Here is a 12,685-nt window from a genome sequence, read left to right as displayed (position 1 = left end):
CTTTACTGCAAAACTATTTAATACAAGGCAAGTGTTTTGTTAGCAGCATAATAATTCAAACACAAACAATAAGTTATGAAAGGGAAAATGTACAGTAAAAACAATGTTACTACTTTGCTGACGGGTCTTCATGGTGTTAGCCTGTTGAACAGAAAAAAAGAAAGATTTCAGTGTTATTGCTTTTTGAATGGCATCATGTCATTGTGTGTATTCTAGGCTTGTCAAAAGTATTGACACTTCCGTACCAACAAATACACCAATGCCTGCTTTTTGCCTGTGTTAAAAACAACACTTTTTCTTAGACGAGTCACATCAAATCACGCCAGCGCCGGAAAAACAAAAGATCCAGCGTTTCCATATACCGTATACATGCACTGCAAAAAGTCAGTGTTCAAAAACAAGAAAAAAAATACAAAAATGAGGGGTATTTTAATTGAACTAAGCAAAATGATCTGCCAATAGAACAAGAACATTTGGCTTGTCGAGACTTTCCAAAACTAAGTAAAATTAGTTAACTTCAATGAACCCCAAAATAGCTTAAAATAAGAATATTCTCACCAATAACAAGTGCACTTTTCTTGGTAGGAAAAAAAGAGACCTTTTTGCTCAATATGTTGAAAAATATTCTTAAATGAAGTAAATGCTAGTGCCATTATCTTGACATAATGATATTACATTTCTTGAAACCAGCAAACTTATACTAAAAACTAGTTTATTGTTCTTAATGGAAAGGCAACAAGGCAAGCGCTTGTTACTCTCGGGGTCTCCTAGCCGCTCAGGCAAATCATATTGTCTAAAAATGCATTTTTCCATCGACAACATGACATCATCGCACCAAGTGCGTGCTCTTTCAGTCAATTAGTGCAATATATATATATATATATACAGCCCGGCCCCCGGACAAAACATTTTTAATTGTAATTTTGAAGAATTCATCTGAATGTGCATGAACTATTTCTGTTCAAAATTGTTTGAAATGTCAAATGTTTAAATATTAACTGTCAGTTTACTGTACTGTGCCAACTGTACTACTATATGAGTACCTATTTTCTATTGTTTCATTGAAAATAAAGCAGCAAAGTCCATTTGGCTGTCATCTGTTTTAATTATGAGACACAATTGTGTCAAAGTCATGATTTTTTTTTTCATACTTGAAATAAGAAATTATTAGCAATTTTATATGGTGGTGAGTTGGCTGCGATGGTGGGGGAGGATGCCGGACAGACCTGGCAGGCCCAAACGCATTGTGAGGGTTTGCTGGGAACGTCTGGCAGAGTCTCCTGTCAGAGAGAGTTTCAATTCCCACCTCCGGAAGAACTTTGAACATGTCACGAGGGAGGTGCTGGACATTGAGTCCGAATGGACCATGTTCCGCGCCTCTATTGTCGAGGCGGCTGATTGGAGCTGTGGCCGCAAGGTAGTTGGTGCTTGTCGTGGCGGTAATCCTAGAACCCGTTGGTGGACACCGGCGGTGAGGGATGCCGTCAAGCTGAAGAAGGAGTCCTATCGGGTTCTTTTGGCTCATGGGACTCCTGAGGCAGCGGACAGGTACCGACAGGCCAAGCGGAGTGCGGCTTCAGCGGTCGCAGAGGCAAAAACTCGGACATGGGAGGAGTTCGGTGAGGCCATGGAAAACGACTTCCGGACGGCTTCGAAGCAATTCTGGTCCACCATCCGCCGCCTCAGGAAGGGGAAGCAGTGCACTATCAACACCGTGTATGGTGAGGATGGTGTTCTGCTGACCTCGACTGCGGATGTTGTGGATCGGTGGAGGGAATACTTCGAAGACCTCCTCAATTCCACCAACACGTCTTCCTATGAGGAAGCAGTGCCTGGGGAGTCTGTGGTGGGCTCTCCTATTTCTGGGGCTGAGGTTGCTGAGGTAGTTAAAAAGCTCCTCGGTGGCAAGGCCCCGGGGGTAGATGAGATCCGCCCGGAGTTCCTTAAGGCTCTGGATGCTGTGGGGCTGTCTTGGTTGACAAGACTCTGCAGCATCGCGTGGTCATCGGGGGCGGTACCTCTGGATTGGCAGACCGGGGTGGTGGTTCCTCTCTTTAAGAAGGGGAACCGGAGGGTGTGTTCTAACTATCGTGGGATCACACTCCTCAGCCTTCCTGGTAAGGTCTATTCAGGTGTACTGGAGAGGAGGCTACGCCGGATAGTCGAACCTCGGATTCAGGAGGAACAGTGTGGTTTTCGTCCTGGTCGTGGAACTGTGGACCAGCTCTATACTCTCGGCAGGGTCCTTGAGGGTGCATGGGAGTTTGCCCAACCAGTCTACATGTGTTTTGTGGACTTGGAGAAGGCATTCGACCGTGTCCCTCGGAAAGTCCTGTGGGGAGTGCTCAGAGAGTACGGGGTATCGGACTGTCTGATTGTGGCAGTCCGCTCCCTGTATGATCAGTGTCAGAGCTTGGTCCGCATTGCCGGTAGTAAGTCGGACACGTTTCCAGTGAGGGTTGGACTCCGCCAAGGCTGCCCTTTGTCACCGATTCTGTTCATAACTTTTATGGACAGAATTTCTAGGCGCAGTCAAGGCGTTGAGGGGATCTGGTTTGGTGGCTGCAGGATTAGGTCTCTGCTTTTTGCAGATGATGTGGTCCTGATGGCTTCATCTGGCCAGGATCTTCAGCTCTCACTGGACCGGTTCGCAGCTGAGTGTGAAGCGACTGGGATGAGAATCAGCACCTCCAAGTCCGAGTCCATGGTTCTCGCCCGGAAAAGGGTGGAGTGCCAGCTCCGGGTTGGGGAGGAGATCTTGCCCCAAGTGGAGGAGTTCAAGTACCTCGGAGTCTTGTTCACGAGTGGGGGAAGAGTGGATCGTGAGTTCGACAGGTGGATCGGTGCGGCGTCTTCAGTAATGCGGACGCTGTATCGATCCGTTGTGGTGAAGAAGGAGCTGAGCCGGAAGGCAAAGCTCTCAATTTACCGGTCGATCTACGTTCCCATCCTCACCTATGGTCATGAGCTTTGGGTTATGACTGAAAGGACAAGATCACGGGTACAAGCGGCTGAAATGAGTTTCCTCCGCCGGGTGGTGGGTCTCTCCCTTAGAGATAGGGTGAGAAGCTCTGTCATCCGGGAGGAGCTCAAAGTAAAGCCGCTGCTCCTCCACATGGAGAGGAGCCAGATGAGGTGGTTCGGGCATCTGGTCAGGATGCCACCCGAACGCCTCCCTAGGGAGGTGTTTAGGGCACGTCCCACCGGTAGGAGGCCGCGGGGAAGACCCAGGACACGTTGGGAAGACTATGTCTCCCGGCTGGCCTGGGAACGCCTCGGGGTCCCACAGGAAGAGCTGGACGAAGTGGCTGGGGAGAGGGAAGTCTGGGCTTCCCTGCTTAGGCTGCTGCACCCGCGACCCGACCTCGGATAAGCGGAAGAAGATGGATGGATGGATGGATAGCAATTTTATACTTGTGAGTGTTGATGACACAGCTTTGCAACACTTGATATTCTAGTTTCAAGCATGTTTTACTCAATATAGGTCATCACATCTCAGCAACAATCTGTAATATCTTACTGAGATCATTTAGGAGCAAAACACTTAAAACAAGTAAAACACTCTAACATACAATCTGCTTAGTGAGAAGAATTATCTTGTGAGACAGAAAATAAGCAAATATCAGCCTTATTTGACATATTTCATCTTACTTAGATGTCACTTTTTGCAGTGTGATAATGGAAGTGTAGCACAGGGTGTCCAAAGTGCGGCCCCGGGGGCCGATTTCAACCCTCAGCTCCTTTTTTATTGGCCCTCGGCAGACCGTAAGAATGACGTGACCTCATTATTATTGATTTGATATCATTAAATCCGATCATTTACACTTTAAATTTGGATGAATCACAAGTAATGCTGGTAGTATAACTCGCTTGCATGATTTCAGTGAACTGGAACATTTAAATTAGGTTTAAAAAAAGACTCCATTCTTGGTCTCAAATGTGATTTTATATATATATATATATATATATATATAATTTTTATTTTTTTAATATCGCTATATTTAGTCTATTTATACCTGCATTGTCCTTTCCATCCTTACACTTTCCATCATTGTAACTGAGCTACTGTGTGGAACAATTTCCCTTGTGGATGTCATGACTAGGTCCTGGGGTTTAGTTTTTCTAGAAGGCAACGGAAAGTTGGCTCGGGCGAGACGGGAATGAGAGTACATAATTTATTTTTTTACACTAATAAAGGACAAAAAAAAAAAAAGAGTACAAACGAAAAGCGCGCACAGTGGCGGAGAAACAACTTGGCTATGAAAACAAATACTTGCACAAAGGCAGAAACTATGAACAACAAAAGTTACACTAACTGTGGCTTAATAAACAAAAACTTACTTGGCATGGAACCGGCATGAAAAAAGAGCAGCAAGGGTGTGTAGAGCATAATTGTGGGGATGTCACCAGAAAGACAAACTGAAAAACAATGAACTTAAATACTACAGACATGATTAACGAAAACAGGTGCGTGACTCAAAACGTGAAACAGGTGCGTGACGTGACAGGTGAAAACTAATGGGTTGCTATGGTGACAAACAAGAGTGCACAATGAGTCCAAACGTGGAACAGGTGAAACTAATGGGGTAATCATGGAAACAAGACAAGGAAGTGAAAAGCCAGAAACTAAAGAGTCCAATAACTAAACAAAACATGATTTAAAACAAAACATGATTACACAGACATGACAGTAGATCATTAAAGTTTGTCTAAGTCTAAGTCTAAGATTTTATTGTTAGAATAATTAGAAATGAAAGGAGCAGAATAAATTGTGTGATTATTATACGCGACTAATGCAATATGTTTGTGCAGTGAAGTGAATGATATTTATATAGCGCTTTTCTCTAGTGCCTCAAAGCACTTTCCATAGTGAAAGGCAATATGTAAGTTCCATTTAAAGCAGTGTGGGTGGCACCGGGAGCAGGTGGGTAAAGTGTCTTGCCCAAGGACACAACGGCAGTGACTAAGATGGCGGAAGCGGGTATCGAACCTGGAACCCTCAAGTTGCTGGCACAGCAGGCTATGCCATGTGATTAATGGCATGAGTTAAGGTGTCCCTGGTTATTAGATTACGCTCATTTCCTTTGTCACTTATAACATGAAGCTAACGTGGATGTTTTGACCGCTAGCTTAGCATATTTTCATGTACATTGCTTTGCTTTTAACATCTTTTAATGTACAAAATATATCAAAGTGGCCCCTGCATCCTTCCATTTGACTGAATGTGGCCCTTGCACATTGCAGCTTGCTTTGCCAGAGAAAGCAGAAATGATCTTTGAGCTATGTGTTAGAAATGGAAGAGGTCATGTCACTAAATTATTCCCGGAGTTTTTAATACCTTGAATGCTAACATCATTCAGGAACGCTAACACATTTTTCTTCAATAAAATTGTCAGCATCATTTGAAATTCAGTTCACAAAATTCAAACGGCAACAATTCAGTGACGTAAATGCAGAATCAAAAAAGCTTTCATAACAATGACACACTTTAACCTCCACATATATATTCATTACTTTGTCTCCCACACCTGTCCCTGATAGGCAATCTGAGCACACCTGTTCCAGGTTGCCAATCAGACTTCTTTATAAAGCAGCCTACCCTGCACACTTTCCTCTTTTCACTTGCAGTATTTCCTTGTGACATTAACCTCATGTTTACCTGCGCTACGCCTGCCGTCTCTGCATCCTGGGTTCCAGGCCAACAGAAGCTAACATTTTGGTAGGTCTAAGCACTCGTAAAGAATAAGGTCCCCAAATGTTCGCTCAAGTTCAAGCTGTCTTCAACAATGGTAGAAGGTAGTGATGGGTTGATGAGGCGTCATGAAGCGTTTCGACACATTGCAAAACTGTATTGATACTGTGTCGATACTGTGTCACTAAATACTGACATCTGCTGGACATTAAAAATCCCTACAGGCAACCTATGGACCGACTCAACTGACACTGATTTGATGCCCTAGTACAGGGGTCACCAACCTTTTTGAAAGCAAAAACTACTTCTTGGGTACTGATTAATGCCAAGGGCTACCAGTTTGATACACACTTAAATAAATAAATATATTGTCATTTGTAAGTTGCACGTAAGTGTGATTTAAACAAGAATAGCTAAATAAATAAATGTATATATATAAAAAAAAAAAGGGTATTTCTATCTGTCATTCCGTCGTACATTTTTTTTTTCCTTTTACGGAAGGTTTTTTGTAGAGAATAAATGATGAAAAAAACACTTAATTGAACGGTTTAAAAGAGGAGAAAACACGAAAAAAAATTCAAATAAAATTTTGAAACATAGTTTATCTTCAATTTCGACTCTTTAAAATTCAAAATTCAACCGACAAAAAGAAGAGAAAAACTAGCTAATTTGAATCTTTTTGAAAAAATTAAAAAAAGAATTTATGGAACATCATTAGTCATTTTTCCTGATTAAGATACATTTTAGAATTTTGATGACATGTTTTAAATTGGTTAAAATCCAATCTGCACTTTGTTAGAATATTTAACAAATTGGACCAAGCTATATTTCTAACAAAGACAAATCAGTATTTCTTCTAGATTTTCCAGAACAAAAATTTTAAAAGAAATTCAAAATACTTTGAAATAAGATTTAAATTTGATTCTACAGATTTTCTACATTTGCCAGAATAATTTTTTTGAATTTTAATCACAGTAAGTTTGAAGAAATATTTCACAAATATTCTTCGTCGAAAAAACAGAAGCTAAAATATTTATTATTCTTTACAATAAAAAATAAATTTACTTGAACATTGATTTAAATTGTCAGGAAAGAAGAGGAAGAAATTTAAAAGGTAAAAAGGTATATTTGTTTAAAAATCCTAAAATCATTTTTAAGGTTGTATTTTTTCTCTAAAATTGTATTTCTAAAAGTAATAAGAAGCAAAGTAAAAAAATAAATGAATTTATTTAAACAAGTGAAGACCCATCCATCCATCCATTTTCTACCGCTTATTCCAAGTGAAGACCAAGTCTTTAAAATATTTTCTTGGATTTTCAAATTCTATTTGAGTTTTGTCTCTTTTAGAATTAAAAATGTCGAGCAAAGCGAGACCAGCTTGCTAGTAAATAAATACAATTTAAAAAAAAATAGAGGCAGCTCACTGGTAAGTGCTGCTCTTTGAGCTATTTTTAGAACAGGCCAGCGGGCGACTGATCTGGTCCTTACGGGCTACCTGGTGACCGCGGGCACCGCGTTGGTGACCCCTGCCCTAGTATATACAATAATATAAATATTTCATTTAGGATTATTTCATATCTTCATTTAAATAAAAATATATTTTTATCTTTTTTAGATACAGTCAATAAATAATGTGAACATGTATCATAACATGGGAATCTAAGAGAACGTGTTGTGGATGATTGTGGACTGGGAATTGTTTTAATTTAATTTTTTACACATTTTTATAAAAAAATAAAAATAAAAAATAAAGTTTTTCCGACGTATTACATTTTAGACGATTTTTCTTCTTAGTTATTATTTCACCGGCTGTAGAAAAGACACGCTCACAGGGCACAGAGGAGGCGTCAGTGCGACACAGTTCGCGTATCGGTCACGTGACCAAAACAGCTCATGATCGGTCACGTGACGCACCGACACAGGGTTTTGCTCTATGAGCTCGACGCATGCGCCGATGCATCGGTGTTGCCGGACACATCACTAGTAGAAGGCTTGAAATCTTGAAAAGGAAGAACTGGCCTCAGATCATAATATTATTTGATTAGGGCAGGGGTCGGCAACCCGTGGCTCTAGCGCCGCCCTAGTGGCTCTCTGTAGCTTTTTCAAAAATGTATGGAAAATGGAAAAAGATGAGGGGAAAAAAATACATTTTTTGTTTTAATATGGTTTGTGTAGGAGGACAAACATGACACAAACCTCCCTAATTGTTATAAAGCACACTGTTTATATTAAACATGCTTCACTGATTCGAGTATTTGGCGAGCGCCGTTTTGTCCTACTAATTTTGGCGGTCCTTGAACTCACCTTAGTTTGTTTACATGTATAACTTTCTAGGACGTGTTTTATGTCACTTCTTTTTCTGTCTCATTTTGTCCACCAAACTTTTAACGTTGTGCATGAATGCACAAAGGTGAGTTTTGTTGATGTTATTGACTTGTGTGGAGTGCTAATCAGACATATTTGGTCACTGCAAGCTAATCGATGCTAACATGCTATTTAGGCTAGCTATATGTACATATTGCATCATTATGCCTCATTTGTAGCTATATTTGAGCTCATTTAGTTTCCTTTAAGTCCTCTTAATTCAATTTATATCTCATGACACACTATCTGTATGTTATATGGCTTTTCATTTGTTGCGGCTCCAGACAGATTTGTTTTTGTATTTTTGAGTCCAATATGGCTCTTTTAACATTTTGTGTTGCCGACCCCTGCTCTAGGATATAATATTAGTTTGAATTAGCTACAAAATGTATCGACAAAATTCCCCTCATTGATGGCTAGATCTACCTCTTCATCACCCATTTTTCCTTGGAATAGTTCTTCTCAGGTTTCTATGTTGACATTTCCACACTCTGCACTATTTTCTTACACTTTATCAAGCATTTCTTACATATTCATGATTTTTGCACCTTTATTTTAAGATCTTATTGTTGAGTGTTTTAATGTGATTTGACTATTTTGTTGACATTGTTTTCCATGCTTGTGTTGACATTTACTTTCTGCCTTGATAGCTGAGACATTATAATCAGAGGAAGGTTACATTTAAACAAAATTGTTTACATTTAAAATATTTTTTCTCCATCAACATTCAAATGAGATATTTTTAGGCATGCGGTAAAAAACATTAAAATGACTACTTAATTCAGAAATATTTATTTGAACTGTAACTAAGCTGCTCATTAGGCTGTTAAATGTTTGTCCACTTAAAATATATATATATATATACATATATATATATATATATATATATATATATATATATATATATATATATATATATGTATATATATATATATATATATATATATATATATATATATATATACACAGTGTTTCCCACAGGACAGGCATCTATTTGTGGTGGTGTGGTCAGGGGGCGGGGGGTGGCGGCGGCAGCGGCGATGACCAAGAAGAACGCGGAGTTGGAATATAATTACATTTTATGTACATATTTATATACAGATTTGAACAATTAGTGATTCACTGAAATATATTTATTAATTGTGGTTCTTACAAAATATATATCTTATAAAATATAAAAGCTAAAATGTCTCTTATTAACGTAATAATAAAAGGCTGACAGGTTGATACTTTAATGAATAAAACCACAAATATTTGTCTTCAAATATATGTTTTAGTCTTTTTAGAATGTAAACTAGTTGACTGTTGTTACTTATTAACATATTTATAAGCACAGTATTGTTAGTGATGTTCTCGGAGGTTATATATTCTACTGTTTTGAAAAAAAAAATGTATACAGGTGAAACTCAAAAAATGTGAACATGGAATATCGTAAGGTTTGTTTATAGCAGCAATTACATGTACAAGGTGGAAGTAGTACAGTATATGTCATAAGGTCATAACATGCACTTCAAGATATTTATAACCTTCTTTTCATAGGATTTTGATGATTATGGCAACCCTGAAGGGATTAAGTGGTAGAAAATGGATGGATGGATGGATGGATGGATGGATGGATGGATGGATGGATGGCTTGCAGCTTATGAAAACCTTGAGTTGAAAATGTTCAAAAACTAAACCATGATCATCAGAATTATAACAAATAGTAGCTTGACATACTTAGTATGTAATGAGTTAATGTCACGTATTAGTTTTTACATTTAAGTTGAAATACCTGACATGAATGGACATTTACCCAATATCATATTTTAGGAGTTTCAGCCGTAGTTATCTGCACGCAGCTGATACTGATCATTCAATTCTTTTCTTGCACACTGCTCTTAACCCAGCAGGCACACCACATTGAAACAACGTTGATTATACGTACACATCCTTTAAAAGTGTCAGGCTTGGACGGAGGAAGGGACTCAGATGCAGAGAGGTGATTCCAAATAAAGCTTTTATTTTGAAATACTCTTTAAACCTCCAGAGCCGAGTAATTTCAATTACTATGAATTACAAAAATACTATTGACAAAATGTCCCAAAAGGGAAAAACCGAAAATCACTCCAAAAAAAAGGAGGAATACAAAAATAAGGACGATATAATTAGCACCGTATCTGTTATCAAAAACTTTAACAAAAAACGCTCCAAACAGGAGGAAGAAAATAAAGACTCTAAAACTTAACTACTCTAATCAATGTAAACAAAAAAATCACTCAACAAACTTTGAGGAAAAAATCTTTAAGGAAAAATAATAACTCACCACTGCGGTAGAAAAAGGTAGAATAACAAAAGTCGCTCTGAGGGAGGAAAAAAGTCAATTCAAAATTACAGCGTGGGATATTCTGGGAGCAAGGACGTAGACGTGAGACAAGGCAAGGCATGGACATGAACAGGGACATGGAACGCAAGACAGGCACGAAAGCTCGAGACAATCTGGCACAGAACAAGGGGAGGCATGGGCTTATAAAGAACATGAGGGTAATGGGAAACAGGTGGAAACAATCAAGGGTCAGGAATGACGTCAGACTGGTGACACAAGAGGAAGGACCCGTGATCTGAACCAAGAGGAGTTGCTTTTCAAAATAAAACATGTAAATCACAAGACAGAAAAAACCAAGACAAGACTTCCCTCACCGCGGTGTGACAAAAAGTGACTGTGAAACAACGTTGCAAAATACTGCTTTGTAATTGAGACAAACGTTGATGTCGAACGTTGGATCCGCGTTGTTGGTTGGGAAATGACCAAAATTCAATGTTAAATCAACGTCACAACCTGACATTGATTAAACGTCATCAAAAAGCATGTTGTTTCAACGTTGTATTTGTGTTGTAGAATATTGGTTGGGAAATGACCAAAATTCAACTGTCAAATAGTCACAACCTGACATTGTATAAACGTTGTCAAAAAGTATGTTATTTCAACGTTGTATTTGTGTTGTAGAATATTAGTTGAAATTGACCAAGAGTCAATAATCAAATCAACATCACAACCCAACATTGATTAAATGTTGTCAAAAAGCATGTTGTTTCAACATTAGGTTTGAGTTGTAGAATATTGGTTGGGAAATGACCAAAATTCAACGGTCAAATTGTCAGAACCTGACATTGAATAAACGTTGTCAAAAAGGATGTTATTTCAACATTATTTATGAGTTGATCAACATCAGGACCTAATTCAACAAGTTGTCAATGTTGTTTCAATGTCTTGTGCCTGATGGGAAATACTTGACACTTGGAAAGACTTTTCAACTAAGTAGTGACTATAAAAGGTGTTGGTATGGAATAAGTATGGAGAATGGTGGTGATTCATAAGTATGGAATAAGTATGGAGAATGGTGGTGATTCATAGGTATGGAATAAGTATGGAGAATGGTGGTGATTCATAGATATGGAATAAGTATGGAGAATGGTGGTAATTCATAGGTATGGAATAAGTATGGAGAATGATGGTAATTCATAGGTATGGAATAAGTATGGAGAATGATGGTAATTCATAGGTATGGAATAAGTATGGAGAATGGTGGTGATTCATAGGTATGGAATAAGTATGGAGAATGATGGTGATTCATAGGTATGGTATAAGTATGGAGAATGGTGGTGATTCATAGGTATGGAATAAGTATGGAGAATGGTGGTGATTCATAGGTACGGGTCCTGAAGTTGTGCTATCCTGACAAGCCTGCTCGATCCAGACATGACATATAAATCGTACTTTGTTTTGAAATGATTGCTTATCCCCAAACGGTTTACCTTTCTCTCTCCTCACCCTCAGCATCCCAGCCCGCTGAAAGATCCGATCCGGTCCAATCGGACGCCAAAGCAGCTCCTCAGCCCGCCTTTCTTGTAGCGGCCCCAGGAGCCCTTGGAGGTGCGGAACAGGTCTTTGAAGAGACGGGAGAAGACGTGGGTCTTAGCCTCCAGTGCCGAGTTGCCGGGGTCCGAGAAGTCTCCGGGACGCCAGTCTGGATCTCCACGCTCCGACTTCTCTCCGTCCAGCGTCTCCTCCGAGGAGCCATGAGGTAAGCCCTTCATCTCTTCCAAAATCTGCTTCAAGCTCTGCGGGGGGAAAGAAAAGAGTGGTCCAAATGAGGAGGAAGAAGTCCCCCGTAAGTCGGAGAGGGGTTTTCCTCGGACATAATTGAGGAGCAGAAGCAGATGGAAGCAGCAGAGAGACAGAGTCAGCTTCATCTTCTTCTCCTTGTGCTTGTCAGCATGGCCAGGTGGAGCCTTTATAGTGAGACCTGACCACGTCACCGGCCTGGAAAGTTAGCCTGGCGAGACTAATGTCCTCGCGTGGGAAACTGAGGGCTGAGGCGTCTTCTCATTAGGAGGACATCCAGTGTGGAGGAAGAACTGTCTGACCTACGACCTGAACCTGGGTTTTACAGTCCAGGTTCAGGTCAATGAAGGCCAAGTACCTCCACTTTAGAGCTTAAAGGGGAACTGCTTGTGTGAGACAAGCGCACCTTTTTAGGCATTCTAACTCCTAAATAAATGCTAGCAAAAGTCAGCCAACAAGGAAGGTAACGATAGTCGTGGAGCTGGGCGAAAACTGAAAGTTCTTTATATTTATTATATTTTCAT

The 12,685-nt window shown here is 39.7% G+C and overlaps 1 protein-coding gene across 1 annotated transcript; it reads right to left on the bottom strand.

Moving 5' to 3' along the window:
- On the bottom strand, positions 1 to 12,289 carry nppal (natriuretic peptide A-like). The gene is made up of 2 exons (XM_061970162.2): positions 11,852 to 12,289; positions 1 to 141 (listed from the first exon to the last, which is right to left on the bottom strand). The coding sequence occupies exon 1, from the start codon at positions 12,287 to 12,289 to the stop codon at positions 11,870 to 11,872; it is 420 nt and encodes a 139-aa protein (XP_061826146.1). The 3' UTR covers positions 1 to 141; positions 11,852 to 11,869.
- Positions 12,290 to 12,685: the final 396 nt, after the last annotated feature.

The sequence above is a fragment of the Nerophis lumbriciformis genome, linkage group LG01 (assembly GCF_033978685.3).
Source record: "Nerophis lumbriciformis linkage group LG01, RoL_Nlum_v2.1, whole genome shotgun sequence".
NCBI lineage: Eukaryota > Metazoa > Chordata > Actinopteri > Syngnathiformes > Syngnathidae > Nerophis > Nerophis lumbriciformis.
This window is presented reverse-complemented; position numbering and strand designations above follow the sequence as displayed.